This window comes from Myotis davidii, unplaced genomic scaffold, assembly GCF_000327345.1.
Source record: "Myotis davidii unplaced genomic scaffold, ASM32734v1 scaffold46, whole genome shotgun sequence".
NCBI lineage: Eukaryota > Metazoa > Chordata > Mammalia > Chiroptera > Vespertilionidae > Myotis > Myotis davidii.
In genome coordinates, this window is record NW_006383006.1 from 4,169,877 (window position 1) to 4,185,011 (window position 15,135).

General features: G+C 56.5%; 2 protein-coding genes across 7 annotated transcripts in view; both read right to left on the bottom strand.

Annotated features, from left to right (window-relative positions):
• JMJD7 (jumonji domain containing 7) overlaps positions 1-8,727 on the bottom strand; it is a 19,836-nt gene extending 11,109 nt beyond the window's left edge. Inside the window, exons 1-8 of one of the 3 annotated variants that reach the window (XR_001512205.1) lie at positions 8,628-8,727; positions 3,189-3,342; positions 2,862-3,115; positions 2,505-2,561; positions 1,949-2,044; positions 1,674-1,750; positions 1,287-1,446; positions 825-1,182 (exon numbers count right to left, since the gene is read on the bottom strand). Coding sequence is in view for 2 of the 3 variants with exons in the window: in XM_015557594.1 (XP_015413080.1) it covers positions 1,094-1,182; positions 1,287-1,446; positions 1,674-1,750; positions 1,949-2,044; positions 2,505-2,561; positions 2,862-3,115; positions 3,189-3,342; positions 8,628-8,691 (951 nt within the window). In the remaining variant the exon portion in view is untranslated. Of the gene's footprint in view, positions 1-677; positions 1,183-1,286; positions 1,447-1,673; positions 1,751-1,948; positions 2,045-2,504; positions 2,562-2,861; positions 3,116-3,188; positions 3,343-8,627 lie in introns of those variants that run through there. The other 2 variants (XM_015557594.1, XM_006778065.2) reach the window with 2 other exon arrangements.
• Positions 8,728-8,939: 212 nt separating this feature from the next.
• The window catches only part of MAPKBP1 (mitogen-activated protein kinase binding protein 1), a 58,126-nt gene continuing 51,930 nt past the window's right edge, over positions 8,940-15,135 (bottom strand). For all 4 annotated transcript variants that reach the window (XM_006778067.2, XM_015557576.1, XM_006778066.2 and 1 more), the window contains 8 exons: positions 14,841-15,007; positions 14,459-14,604; positions 14,142-14,339; positions 13,891-13,975; positions 13,353-13,636; positions 12,485-13,087; positions 11,982-12,067; positions 8,940-11,389 (listed from right to left, as the gene is read on the bottom strand). In XM_006778067.2, coding sequence (XP_006778130.1) covers positions 11,162-11,389; positions 11,982-12,067; positions 12,485-13,087; positions 13,353-13,636; positions 13,891-13,975; positions 14,142-14,339; positions 14,459-14,604; positions 14,841-15,007 — 1,797 coding nt within the window. In that variant the 3' untranslated portion in view covers positions 8,940-11,161. The remainder of the gene's footprint in view (positions 11,390-11,981; positions 12,068-12,484; positions 13,088-13,352; positions 13,637-13,890; positions 13,976-14,141; positions 14,340-14,458; positions 14,605-14,840; positions 15,008-15,135) is intronic.

The following is a 15,135-nucleotide window of genomic DNA, read 5'->3' on the forward strand; positions in this document are numbered from 1 at the left end:
TCCACCAGCCGCCTGCACAGGAAATGAAGCATTTCAAACCCATATGAAACCACTGGCCTCCCTGTGGTGGGGGCTCAACACCCCCAAGACCCATCCTCTCCAGCCATCAGCATCTGTGCCCACCCCACCCGCCTTGCTCTCCCAGCTCTCACCTGGAAAGGGGGCCCCCAGGAGAGCTCGCTGTCCGAGGCTGAGCAGAAAGAGCCTGGAAGGTGGGGTCTGCAGGAGCCACTTAGGTCTAGAAAGCAGGGGATGGGCCCAGAGCAGCAGCAAACGGAAGAGCCGTGCCCCCCATGACAAGGCCTTTTGCAATCTCCCAATGCCAGTATGACAGGAACACCCAGTCCGGCTGAAGTGGTTGGACAATCTGAGGAATGCCCCAGGCCCCATCATGACCTGGCAGGGGCGTGGTTTGTTCTTTGAAACAGCCCTTCAAAGCGGCCGCCCCGCACTGGGCTGGTGCTGGGGGAGGAGGCCTCTGGGCTGGCAGTCGGGAAAGGGGGCTCCCATCTCCAGGGCCCGGTTGGTGGGGAGGGAGTCTGAGCTCGGAGACCCACTCCTTCCACAGAGGAAGTCTCAGGAGGGGTGGGCCTTCTGTCCCCTCTCGGCACCACAGCCCAGCAGCTGCCCTGGAGCTGGGGAATGAGACAGAGCCAGGAAGACTGGGCACACACAGATCACAGCCATCTTTTATTGAGCTTTTCCGCTGCGCCAGCCTTGCTGCCCTCACAGATACCATCTCCGGCGCTCACAACACCCGGAGGTAGGAACCATCATTATCTGTCTGACAGACAGGTCCCCAATGCTCCGAGGCACACACTCACCCAGGGTCACGGAGGTGAGGCAGTGCTGCACCTGGCGCCTCACCCCTCCTCCAGTGCAGGCTGCTGCCTCACCGGTGAGCCACGCCCGGGCTGCAGGTGCCTCCTGCTCCGGTCCGCCTCCAGAGATCCTGCAAAGCTGGTCGCAGGCCGAGCTGGGCCAGGGGCCAGCACGCTCTGACTCCACGTTGCCTCTAGAATTGACCTGGCCCGGGAGAGGCGCAACCTTTTCCACACGTTGTCATGGGCGATATTCATTCACCAGGCCTCCATCAGGCAAGGCCCGAGGCCTTCGTGAGGGAGTCGAGCAGCTGGAAGTAACTGTACTTGAGGTCATACTCCATGTCATACCAGAAATTCACTGCAGGGAGAACGAGACCTGAGCACGAGGTCCCCCTTCCGACCTCCAGCCTCCCTGGCCCACCTCCCAGATGCCCTGCCACAGGTGACCGAGCAGCTCCTCACCAGCGATGCAGCCATGGGACTGCCGGACATGGTGGAACCACAGGGCAGGCAGGTAGAGCATCTCGCCAGCCCGCACCGTGCAGCGAAGGGCCCGGGCCTGGCTGTAACTGGGGTACCGAGCCAGATCTGGGGCCAACGGGTCCAGTGGGATCCAGGGCACCTGGGGACACGGTGGATGCCAGGGAACAGGCTCGAAGCCCCAGGCCCTCTAATTCCATCTTTTCCAAAGGTAAACACCACAGGCCCTGCTCTGCTCAGCACTGGGAGGCCCCAGACTTAGGGGTTTTTCAGAGCAAGGTGCCACCACCCCAGCTCTTTTGTGTCTGCTCCTCAGAGCCCAGGTTCCCACCCTTCCCTCTCCCTGGGGCCCAGGAACAAGACACACACCTTCTCCATGGCCTCCTCATCCACCATTTTAAAGGAGCCCTCTTCAGTGAGCTGGTAGGTCGCTGGCGTGTACATCTCTGAAACCAGGGGGCGGGAGGGAAGGTGTGAGGACCCTCAGGTGACCTACAACTTGCCGGCCTCATCCACTTGCTTGTTCCCTGGCACCGGGGCACGTAGAGACACTGTCCACACCTCAGGCTGGGGCACCGGCCAGCCCAGGGCCCTTCCACCTTGGGCTGCTTGCTCCCCAGAGCCCCGCAGGCCGAGCCCCTTACCATAGGGGATGAAGGGCCGGTCGCTGGGCGGATGCAGCAGGAAGTGTTTCTCTCCCGAGACCACACAGTAGAGGTTCTCATAGTGGTCCTTATGCACTGCCAACACAGAGGAGGCCCCGGGAGGGTGTGAGGGGCAAACAACCATGCTGGACACCTGGCACCCCAAGACAGCTTGCGGGTAAGAGAAGAGCACGCCATGCCAGAGCAGAGAGGGGGTGCCAAGGTGCCTGGTGGGTTGCAGGCATTTCTGATCTCTGTCCTCCAGGGACTGACACTTGCCAGGCTCTGGGCTCATCTCCACTGAGGAGAATTCTAGCAAACAGGGCTCCCCCGAGTTCACCCCTGACCTAGATGGCCTTTGCGAAGCTTTCTAGGGACGTAGAAGAAACAATGCCCTCACCCCCAATGTTATGGGTACCTTCCCCACCTGAGCTGCCAGGGGGACCCCCTCTTGGGTCTGAGCCTAGAATCCCAGAAGAAATCTTAGAGGAAAGTCAGTCTAACTTCCCTAAGGCCCAGCCTTCCACCCTTGGTCTCCTCCCCGCCTGATACCTACACGATGTCACTGCAGCCGCCTCCCCCAGCCAGAAGTTCACAGCATCAGGCATCTTTCCTGCAGGCGGGAGGGAAGCGGGAGCTAGGAGGGTGGCCTGAAGGTGAGGCTTGGAGTGACCACCTTACAGCGATGCTGGGCCAGGACGTGGGTGGGCCTTGGCCAAGCTTTCTAGGGACCCAGAAGAAACAGGGAGAGCAGAGGGAAAGGGCAGAGGTGGGCAGCCATCTTCCATTCACTGAGGTGAGGTTGAGGCCTGGGGACCTGAGCGTTCAGTGCACAGCCCCGGACCCTGCAGGGCCAAGAGTGTGGGCCAAGTCACCAGTGACGAGAAGAAGCAGGCCCCCCACCTCCACTCACCCAGCGCCTTGGAGGCCCAGGGCACGTGGGGCTCCAGATCAGACAGCAGCTGGGGCAGCTCAGTGGGGAGGTTGGAGCACTGCTTCTGTACGTAGAGGACTCCTGGGTGTCGGGCTCGGCCCTCCAGTACGTCCAGCACGCAGCTCAGGGGCAGGCGGCGCTCAGCGGGCATCACAAAGCGGTCCCCTCGCACGGCATCCGCGTAACCATCCGGGGTCACTGCCACACTCACCTCCGTGGAGCCCGCTGCGGCTCTGGAAGAACGGACGTTCGGCCCACGCCCAGACGCCACAGAGCACCACCCACTTCCCCCGGGGCGGCCCCCACCTGAGGTAGGGGAGCGACCACTTCTGCAGGGCTGGCCAGTGCTGCAGGGCGTGGCGGATGATGCAGGGCCTGTTGGGGCAGACCCAGTCCCGGTAGAAGTGGAGTGGGGTTGGGGGCTGGTCCAGGTAAGGCACAGCAAGAGGCACGTTGAGCTCTGAGAGAAAGAGGGGAGCAGGGGCTGAGCCAGTAACATCCTGCCGCTGCCCCCCAGTCTGCATCAGAGATGCCCTCCGGGTAGGCCACCCCGTGTCCCTAGACAATGCCCACGGGTGACCAAGGGATCCTGGACAATCAGAAATAGATGAGGGACATTTAAGGGAGAAAGCGTGACGTACTCACAAACACACCACTCTGGGCCACAGAGATGACAGGGCCAGGGCTACTGTTCAGCCCTTGATCCCAACCCTCCATGGACCATGCCTGGCCTGTACCATGGACCATGCCTGGCCTGTATCATGGACCATGCCTGGCCTGTACCATGGACCATGCCTGGCCTGTATCATGGACCATGCCTGGCCTGTACCATGGACCATGCCTGGCCTGTACCATGGACCATGCCTGGCCTGTACCATGGACCATGCCTGGCCTGTACCATGGACCCTCGGCTTTCCACTTCGGAGTGGCCAACCTCCTGGCATCCAGTAGGAAAGGCAGCGCGGAGGTGGTAGTGGGAGCTCCAGAATGAGTAGAGCAGAGGCCCAAGGTTAAGGGCTGGGCTGAGGCTGTGTAAAGCACCTTCTAACAGCGATATTTACTGAGCACCTTGAATGTGCTCAGTACTTGGCTTGGCCAATGTGGAGGTTTCAAGGGATGAGCCAATCATCATCTCAGGGAACTTACAATCTAAATGGGAGACTGACTGCCTCACAAAACCCAGGAGGAACAGTGAACAGCATCACCACCCTCAGACACCCAGGCTGCCGTGTGACTGGGCAGGTTGTGCAGTGGGCCACCTGGGCAGGTGACTGTAGTGGTCCTGCGTCACCGGAATAAAAATCTCCTTCTCCCTCACTCCTGTCACCCTATTGACTGTCTCCAAGTCCTATTGATTCTACCTCCTGTCTCTCAAACCACCCCCTGCTCCTTTGCCCTGCTGGTGTTCACATTCACCAACCTCCTTTGGGTCCTCAAATGTCACCTCAATGAGGCTTCCCTCCATGGCCTCCTCTTTTTTACTTATTGGGGTGACATGGGTCCACAAAACCATACAGGTTTCAAGCGTATAACTCAACAAAGCATCATCTGCATACTGCATCGTGTGCCCATCGCCCCCAGCAACGTCTCTTTCCATCCCCTTTCCCCCTTTGACCACCTCTACCTCCTCCGACCCCGCTTTCCCACTGGCTATGACCACACTGTTGTCTATGACTATGTGGGGGTTTTTGTTTTGTTTTGTTTTCTTGTGCCTGTGTGGTTGTGGGTTTTTTTTTCTTAATCCCTTCACCTTCTTTCATCCAGTCCTTATTCCCCCGTCCCCTCTAATAGCTATCAGTCTGTTCCATGTACCTATGCCTCTGTTTCTATTTTATTCATCAATTTATTTTGTTCATTAGATTCCACATTCGAGATCATATGTTATTTGTCTTTCTCTGACTGGATTATTTCACTTAGCATAATAATCTCCTGGTCCATCCATGCTGTTGCAAAAGGTAAGATTTCCTTCCTTTTTGCGGCTAAGTAGTATTCCATGGTGTAAATGTACCACAACTTTTTTATCCACTCATCTACTGATGGGCACTTGGGCTGTTTCCAGATCTTGGCTACTGTAAATAATGCTGCAATGAACCAGGCCGCCCTTTAAAAAACTGTAACCTTCTCCCAATAACCCTTATACCCCTTCCTTTATTTTCCTTTTTTAAAAAACTTGATTTTAGAGAGGGAGAGAAACATCGATGTGAGAGAGGTTCATAAATTATAAATTGTTTGCCTCCCATATGTACCCCAACCAAGGACTGAACTCAACCAGGGATCAAACTTGCAACCTAGGTATGTGCCAGGACCAGGAATCAAACCTGAGACCTTCCAGCGCACAGGACTTACGCTCCAGCAAAACGAGCCACACCAGCCAGGCCCCTGTGCTTTCCTATCATTTATCACCGTCTAACGCACTCCGTATTTCCCTTATCCAAGTGTTTATTAGTCTCTCTCGGTAGAATGTGAGCTCCATGAGGGCAGGGATGCTTGTCCTGATCACTGGTGCCTCCCCGGGAACGAGAGTGGCACTGAGCACACAGTGCGTGTTCAGCAAATACTTGCCTAGTGGTTGGATGGAAGTCTCCATCTCCTGGCAGGATGGTTGCTACAGTGAACCAACTTGTTTCCTTGGCTTAATTCTACTTCCTCGCAAAGCATCACTCACCCTGGCCCCAGTCATTTCCTAAAATACAATCTCACCTTGTCACACCCCCAGAAAGAACATCCTCTGATGACTTACCTCTTACTCCTCACAGAACACTGCCTGCCTTGTCACACATTCAGGCCCAGCCTCCTTTTCCGGTCTGTGCCTGGTGCCTGCCCCTTACCGCACCCGCTCAGGCAGTGCCAAACTTTGCTCCTGCTGCTCACGCAGTCTAGAATGCCTTGCTCCTGGCTTCTGTAAAGGGTACAGGGCTTTACTTTGTTATTTTCATCCTTGAGGTCTAGCCTGTCTTTTTTTTTAAAATATATTTTATTGATTTTTTACAGAGAGGAAGGGGGAGAGAGAGAGAGAGTTAGAAACATCGATGAGAGAGAAACGTCGATCAGCTGCCTCCTGCACACCCCCTACTGGGGATGGGCCCGCAACCCAGGTACATGCCCTTGACCGGAATCGAACCTGGGACCTTTCAGTCCGCAGGCCGACGCTCTACCCACTGAGCCAAACTGGTTTCAGCCAGCCTGGCTGTCTTAACTCGCCATGGGTGGTTACCGCCTCCTGCTCCCATCGGCCACTGCATTCATTTCCCCTCTGGGGTCATGCTCTGTCTCTCTCAACCGCGTCTCACGGGTCATCTTTGCCTTGCTTTGCAATCAGTTGGAAAGTGAATGTCATTAGATCAAAACTTGGAACTGAGTGGAAGAACAGACCCTGGTGGGCCCAGGAAAACTGAAATGGAAGAGCTGGCCTGTGTGCTTGCTTCACGGACAGAGGGTAAGAGGAAACCTGCCAAGCAGATAAGGGAGCAGAGGGGAGAAACTGGCGAAGGGCCTTCCCAGTCATGTCAGCCCATCAAAGCAGTCACCCTGGGGCGGGCTGGGGTGGGGGTAATACGGGGCTCAGTAAATCTCCCTCTTGTCCTCGCTAGGATTTCTTAAGTACAGGAAAACGGGCTTTTTTTCTTTTTTTTAACCCTTTGTAGTTTCTGTAGTTACTTCAGTTTTACTTCCTGAGCATTTAATAGTTCTTCCTGTAGAGCAGGGGTAAGGAACATCGGCCTGCCGTATAAGGCGGGGCGTACAAGGCCACAAAAATCATGTGGTCCGGCCCTGCCAGGGCATCGGGGTGAGTTAATTAAATGTCTGACCCAGTACAGCAGGCTAATTTTTCAGTTGATAATTTGTATGGCCCCAGAATGATGTTATAAATACCCAAGTGGCCCTTGGCAGAACAAAGGTTCGCCGCCCCTGCTTTAGTGAAAGGCCACTGTTTTCTCCTGGGTTTTCGAAGTGAGGGGATTTCAAAAGGGATCCGAACAATTCCTTTGGCCAAATTCTTCTGCTAGAAATTTATCCAATAACACTCACACACGTGCACAAAGGCTCTGCCCCAGGCCCAGTGCCTCCTCACTGCTCCTTGAACACACCAGGCACACTCCCACCTCAGGGCATTTGCCTGTCCCTGCCCTCTACCCTGTGCTCAAACGTAGCCTTATTAAGGAGGCCCATCCTGACCATCTGACTTAAATTTGCAACCTGCCCGTCAGCCCCATACACTGAGGTCTATCATTCTGCTTTGTCCCCTGCTCTCCCACAGCACTTATCCTGTAACAGGTTTCTTTACCATATAATCTACTCACTCAGTGTGCCCATGACTCATGGTCTGTCTCCTCACTTGGAATTGTAAGCTCTATGAGGACAGAGATCAGTGATGTATCCTAAACACACTGAACAGGACCTGGCACACTGAAGCGCTTTAAGTACAGTCATGAGCCACTTAACAATGTTTTGATCAACAATGAACTGCAAATGCAATGGTGGTCCCATAAGGTTTGTGGTGATGCTGGCAGTGACATAAAAGTACGTTACAGCACATACAATTATAGTAGCAGGCTATAATATGTAGGTATGTGTAAATGCAGTCTATGATGCTTGCACAACGAAATCACCTAGCCTCACATGCAGCACATGACTGTATCTGCTAACTGAATGCTCAAAGTATTCGTTGCAGCACTACTGGAAACAATAGATTGGAAATGACCTAAATGTCCAATAAGAGTAAATTACAGCACTAGTACCCAGGTGTGAAAAAGGCTGCGGTACAGGGATATGGAAGGATCTCCAAGATACATACCCAGAAGAGTATGTTTAACAGGCTATCGTTTGTATAAAAAGGGAGGTATACAGTTTTGTGTGTGGATACAAACAGCATTTTTTTTTTTTTTTGGTTACTCTTCACCCAAGTATATTTTTTCCACAGATTTTTAGAGAGTGGAGGGGGAGGGGGGACACACATAGATTGGTTGCCTCCTGCACAAGCCCTTGACCGGAATCGAACCCACGACCCTTCAGTGCACAGGCTGACGCTCTAACCAGTGAGCAACACTGAGCCACACCGGCCAGGGCTAAACAGTATTTTTGGAAAGATGCAAGCTGGGGCTTAGAGTGGGAGGAAAGCTTACTTTACGTTATAAATCCATTATTTTTTAAGTCATGTGCCCATGTTCTATTCATTGGTGAGAAATCGCTTAAAAATAGAAAGGGGAGAACGGAAGGGAGGGAAAAAGAAGGGAGAAAAATAAAAACCAAGCGGCGGGGGCCAGGGGTCACTGGCACCGCCGCCACCGATTCGCCCCGAACTCTGCCCGCCCCCGCTGGGAGGAGTCGCTCTTGAATGGAGTTCCAGCAGCGGCTCAGGGAGGGAGAGTCCCACCACCCCGAGGACTTCGCGACGGGAACGGGGGGAAAGGCAGCAACGGGCCCCTGGCTATCAGCGCGGGCCGGCTGTGGGGCACAGGAGGCACCCGCACGGCCAGTCCCTTCAGGAGCCCCCGGGGGTGCGCAAACACGGGCGGAGGAGGTTCGGCAGAAGAGTGATCGGAGAGGAGGCATCAACCAGCTCCGTGCACGAGGTTTTGCGCTCCTCGAGGATAAGAACTAGGGCGCGCCCCGGGGTCAGCGGCCCAGGAAGCACCGGGGCCACGCGACTCGGAGACCCAGGCTCGGCGTGCCCACAGCCCTCCCGAGCCCTGAGACTGATCTGCAGTCAACGCCAGGCACCACAGCCTCAGCGAACCCACTCACCCCTTACCGCCGCCGGGAATTCTCGTAACTCCCTCCGCACGGCGTCCAAAGCCGCCTCCGCCATGACGCCGCCGCCGCCCCGCCCTCCCTCCTGAAGGCCCCGCCCCCTCCCGAAGGCCCCACCTCCCCGAGGCCCATGCCAGGGCTCTAGCTCCCTGCACTCACACGACTTCGTCGCGTCCCCACAGATGAAGCCGCTGCCTGGATCGAGCTCCCCTTCTCCCCGCCCCAGCGCACCCCCGATTCCACTACCCATGCAGCGAGCAAGAAGCGCCTTCTGTTGTTGCCTGCCCCACTCGCTGGCGTCGGAAAGTTAGCAAATGAATGTTTATTGACCAGTTCATACATCAATACAAACTGACATGTTAAAAACAGCCCCTGCCCATAAGACCTGGGGAGGGGGAAAGCGCCAGGGCCTGGACAAAGTATAAAAGTTATAAATAAGGGGCTTTCAAAACTGGGTCAGGGCAAATATGAATAAGAACGGCAACTGCCGGTGGCCTCAGACATGCAGAAGGGGACGGGCACTGGCCCAGCCACAGATGCCCCGCCTTCCCGCCCCCGAAAAAGCTGGGCTAGGAGTAGGAAAGGGCGGCCACCTTCTCACCAACATTAGCTGGAGTATTGCTTCCTCCTTGTGAGGGACAGGCTGGCTAAGGATTACCAAGAGCCCAGCCAGCCCAAGGGCCCAGCCTGAGCCCTATCTGGGATGGGCTGTGGCCGGTATGCCAGCTGGGGCTGGGGTACAGATGGAAGTGTGTTTCTAACCGACTAGCATAGCTGCAGCCCCACCAGGGGGTCCACCCTCAGCTGTGAGAGTTCTTGGGCCCAGGGTTTCTCTGTAGATTGGACATAGAGGTGGTGGTAGTGGAGAACAGTAGGGGTGAAACAGGCTTCATCTGTTCAGCTGCACTCAGGCTGACCCAAACAGAGCTGGGCCCCCTTCAGAATCCAATTCTTTCTCAGCCTCTGCCTATAGAGTCAGTAGGGCCCAAAGGCCTGTCCATAGGAGAACGGGCTTTTGGGCCTGGAGCTACATACAGTAAAGCTGCCCTGCCTTGCCTGAGGCAGGGGAAGCAGTAGGGCCGAGACACACATTCTTCACCCCAACGCGTCAATAACTGCTCCACTACTTGGTCCTACTCTCCCTGCCCACTGTGCCCTGTCTACTTCCCCTCACCCTGAACTGCCCTTCCAATTCTCATCCTTCCCCTCACCTCTACCACTTACCTGCCCCTCCTACCACCTTTCCAGTGTGTCTCTTGCCCCTGCTGCAGCCCCACGTGCCTCCCTCCCCTCAACCTCCAACGTCCAGAGCACCCTGGGTGCCCAGCACTACCTTTGAGGAGGCTCCCTCTACCCAAACCAAGTATCCTTTGGGCCATCTCATATCATCTAGGCGGTGGACACCAAGAACCCAGAATTTGGGTTTAGTGTGTTCCACCCCTTTTCATGCTTCTTGATAGGCATTCCCCATGAGCCAGGGTGGTGAAGTCGGGTAGGACATGAGAGGAAACGAGGCACAGATGAGTCAGTCAAGTACTCTAGCAATGAACATGCAACAGGTGTGTGTGTGTGTGTGTGTGTGTGTGTGTATTTCATCTGTGGCCAAGGTCTTTAGAAGGTGGGCCAGTGCCCTGTAAACCACGAGGGAAACTCCAACACAGGCTTCTAAATGAGCATCACTCAGGATGCAGGGAGATGGCCTCTGGGCTCCAGCAGCCTGCTGGGGACCAGAGTTGGAGGACAGGAAGGCCAAGGGGCCGAGGAAAGGAGCCAGAGCTTCATTTCTGCCTAGCAGAGGGCTTTACTGTCCTGCAGCAATGTCCCACCGCTGGCTCCACAAGTTCTGGCCAAGACAGAAAGGGGGCACAGGGAAAAGGACAATGCTAGGGCCCTCTTGGAGGGGGAATAGGAGTGGAATGTGGGGGCTTAGGCCTTGATACATTCTTGATGACTGGGAATGCCCTGAAGGGCCAGAGGGCTCTGCCTTTCTGAACTGCCAGGAATTGGAGAAAAATGGATAAACCCTGCTCTGGCAGCCAGGGGAGTGCAGCTGGTGTGGGAGGGGAAGTGGAGGTAGAGGAGAGGCTCTGCTATTGGCTGAAGGGTATTGAATACCACATTACCTCACACCTCTACCTACAAAATACCCTGTGTGTGTGCTCCACCCCAGGGAGCTGATCCCTGCAGTAATTTCAAATGGCTTCTAAGAAGAGAGAGGGCCAGCCCTTCCTAGATGGGGCAGGCCACCCTCCTACTCCTCACAGCACCAAGATGACAAAGACCCAAGACCTAACCCCTGCATGAGCTACCGGAGGAGTTGTGGAGGCAGGAGTTCCAAGGAAGTGAGGCAACAGTCAGGGAAATAAATTAATAAATACAGGGGCTCCAGGAGGAGCAGCTGGGAAAGCTGCTTCCCCTCTGAGCATTGATCACTGCTATCCACTCCAAGCATCCCCACAGGTTTTAGTGAGTGGAGAGGGGCTAGTTTGCAACAGGGGGAGCATTCACTTGGGACAGGCTTCTGGAGTTCAGAGTCTGCGTTCCATGCGACGCTCCACAGCTCGAAGCAGCAGCTCTGAGTATTGCTCTAGCAGGGCCTGTGTTTGCTCAGCTCCCACAGCCCCAGGGCTTCCACTGGGGCTGGGCAGCACTGTCCCGGCCAGGGCCTCTAGTTCCTGCCGCACTGAAGAGAAGGTGCGTCTGAGGAGCTGGGTGATGCGACTTTGCTCCACCGAGGGTGTCTTGCAGCTAGCCACCTGTAACAGGACCCACGAAGTGGGTTGGAGGAACAGTGGAGGGATCTGTCAATGGATGTATGAAAAGGAAGGGCTCCACCTGGGTAGCCCACCCCCAAAGAAGGGACTACATGCCCAGCTGTGTGACTGGGAATCCCACACTCCAAGATCAGCAAGTATGACCAAAGGCTATGGGATGGAGGCAGACTCTGGAGTGACCCCAAAAGAGGAGCATATCACATTATGGCACCATCTACATTTTGTAACTCCTCTTTTAAGGCAAATAGTCCAGGGCAGCCAAATAGTTTTTAAATATGAAAAGGGATATTATTAATAATTACACTGGGACAAGAGGCATAAACTGGGATGGTCCTAAGCAATCTAAGACACGTGGGCTCTCTACCCCGCCTTCTGATCTGAGGAAGTCACTAGCTCTTAGTCAGAAATAACCAGTAGGTGCTTGGTTCAAGTGGCCTGACCTGGCCTCTAACCCCCTCGCCTCCTCCGCCCAGGATGTTCTTAATTGCTCCACCCCCACCAGTGGAAGAGCCTTAGCATTAGATTCTGGACACTGAGCTAGCACTCCCGACGTGGGTGGGTGCCCAACACGTACCAAGTGGTAGAGCTGTACGGCCTGGCGCACACTGCCCTGGAGCTCTGCCACAAGCTGCTCACACTGCTCCAGGCTTACCACTGGTTCTGGAAGAGACAGATACAGCTCAGGCCCAGCAAACCTGCCCCTTCTGTCCTCCCCACCCATGGCTGCTCAGAGCAAGACAGGCTACCCCCAGCATCATACCCCCTCCACTTTCCCTCAGTCTCTTCCTCTTGCCTCTTCCTTCCCAACACCCTCCCAGCACACAGAAAACAAGGTCCAAAGGAAAGGGCCAGTCCCAGAGGCCAGAAGGCACTGAGGTCAAGTGGGTCAGAGAGGTCATGAAGGTTGGCAGGAGTGTCTCACCATCAGGGGTGTGACTTATGGACCGAGACAGGAGCAGACAGGACGAAAAACGCCAGAGGCTGGACGCACAGAAATGGAATGGAGCCAGAGAGCGGCCAACAGAGACGGGGGAGAGAGGATGGGTCAGGAGATGAAAGCTGGGGAGCTGTGCACACCTGCGGCCTGGCTTAGGGCTGCCCCTGGCCTGGTGCACTCCATGGGGTTGGGAGTCTTCTCAGGGGGTGGGGGCTGCAAGATCTCGGGGTCTTGGAGGAGGCTGCCGACCGGCAGGTGCTGGGCACAAGGGCTGTTGGACCCAGGCTGAACCTGGCACTCTGTCCTAGGCCGGGGAAGGGTACCCTCCCCTAAACAGGCCTGTCTCTCAGATGAACTGTGAGCCTTTCCTAGGCCCACTGGGGAGCCAGGCTGTTCTGCCTCACTAGGGGTCCGGCCCTTGGGAACAGGTGAGAAGGTGGCCAGGGTAGGACGATCAGGAAGTGGCTTTGGAATGTCCAGGACCAGGTGAGCCCGGCTGGGCAGGGCCAGCTGCCTGAGTGGTGGGACCCGGATGGGAGCAGGAGCTTGAGGTTCAGCCGCCAGGCCCAGGTTCTCCCCGACAGAGATGCTGCGGGAAATCTTGGCCATGGAACTGGTGGTGGGGTTCTGGTAGGAGTGGGGCCGAGGCAGGGACAGCCGGTCATCAGCCTGCGGCAGGGAACGTAGGCCCTCCTGGGCTTCCATCTCCCGTAGGAGTAATGGGCCTGGCAGAAGAGCCCCACCTACAGAGGAGACAGAAACATATGTAGGTCAGGTGGTAAGGAAGGTGTCTCAGATGCCAAGGCTCAAATACCTGCTGAGCCGTGCACACACCCACTAAAGCAGTGGTCACCAACCGGTGGTCCGCGAGGTCCGAAAGGTTGGCGACCGCTGCGCTCAAGGACACCCAGTGGTAAGCAGAGTGGCACGAGGGCGGCATCAGGCCTTCCTTTAGCAGTTCATGCTCCACACCCCACGCCCTGGCGCTGAGCCCACCAGGCCCCTCACCCTGTGGCGCCAGGCTCTGCATGGACGGGGCTTTCTGGAGTCCACCACAGGGGCTGGCTGTGGCCATGCTCTTGGAGATCCAGCTGCTGTCCGCATTGACACGGCGTCGTGGCAACAGCACAGGGGCTGCCTGCTGGGGACCAGGGTTTCTAGGGGAGGGCTCCACCTCTGGGGGTGCTCCTGGAGGATTAGCACCATTGCCTCTCAGCTGCTCACCAGAAGCCTGCGGCACCTGGACTGGCTTCAACGTCAGTGGCAGGCTTGAGGAAGATGGGGACGGTTCCCTGCAGGGAGGAAAGGTGGAAGAAGGACCGGAGGAGGAAGATGGGGAGACGCTCTCACAGCACTAGGGAGCGCGAGGAGAGGGCAGGCGAGCACAAAGCCAGGCAAGGCAGTTGTCCTAAAACTGGTGGGTAGGGGAAGCCTCAGAGAGAGGAGGGCTCCATGCTGCCCCAGGGGCAGGACTGGCCCTACTGGAAGCACGGGGAGGGCCGGAGAGCGAGCTCCTGGGGCAGAGTGAGAGCTGCTGGGGGAGTACCTGAGTGGGGGCGTCAGCACTTGCAAAAGGAATCGTGAAGAGATGCTCTGAGACTCTGTCCTCTCTGGTACCCGGACTGGGCCCCCTGCCAGGGTGACAGAAATCATGAACTGAAGCAAACCCTCGCCCCAGATTCTACCCCCTGGAGAAGGCAACCCCAGGGCATGGCCTGCCCTTGGACCTTCCCTCTCAGCCAGGCAGAGGGGAGCAGGGGTGACTGCAGAGGCCCTACACTGGCCCTGTGACCACACCTGGAGCAGCCCCATTGGCCAGAGTCTCAAAGTGCTGTTTTAGAAACTGCTCCTGGTCCGGGGTACGGGGGCTGCCTTCCTGCAGCTCATAGGGACCAGTGCCTCCCTCCTCTTCCTCCTCTTCCTCATCACCCTCAGCTGGCTCTTCAAGGTCTGAGGAAATGCCATCCACACTCAGGGGCTCCGTGCTTTCAGAGTCTAGAAGGGGAGGAGGGGAGAAAAGCACCACGCTGTACCCGTCTGCCACCAGAGCCTCCATGCCCACCTCAGCCCCCTGACCTGCCTGGTCTGGGCCTCCCTCAAGGCGGCAGCCTCACCTTCATTGGGGTGCTCAGGGCTGGAAAGGCGGCTGCTGCTGTAGTCCACAGAGCAGGCGCTGTCAGGGCTGTGCTTCTCTGGGCCCCTGTTGCCTGGGTACACTCGTCCCAGGGTCCCTCGAGCTGGGGCCTGCACCTGGAACTCACTGCCAGGAAGGCCAGCAGTGGGGGAGGCAGTGAGCAGGGGTAAGCAGCAGCCCCCCTAAACTTCTGCCTTCCTTCTCCCCCACCTGTGACAGGACTGAGGCTGAGGAAGTGGTGACATGGTAGGCAAGCCCCAAGGACCCTGGGGCCAGCCCTCTGCTCATTAAAGAACACTCAAAGGGAAGGGAAGACAGTGGGCTGCATGTCCCCAGGGGCCTGGTGGTGGCAGAACCCTTGCCTGGTATCCAAGGTGGGGCTGTCACTTGGCTCCGGGTAGACAATACCATCTTCGATGGGTGTGGGCTCCAGATCCTGGGGAAAGACCCCTTCCTCTTGGGACAACAACCGGATAATGTGGGGGCAGGAACAGGGCTGGGAAGCGTGAGGCTGAGGGGACTTTTCATTCTGGAAACACATGAAGGGGTATGACTGGGGTTGCTGATATGACAGATGCTCTGGGAAAGAGGAGGGGTGGGCAAGGTTTTGGTGGGCGCCAACTCTGGGAAAAGCTGGGTACTCCAACTCAGGACAGA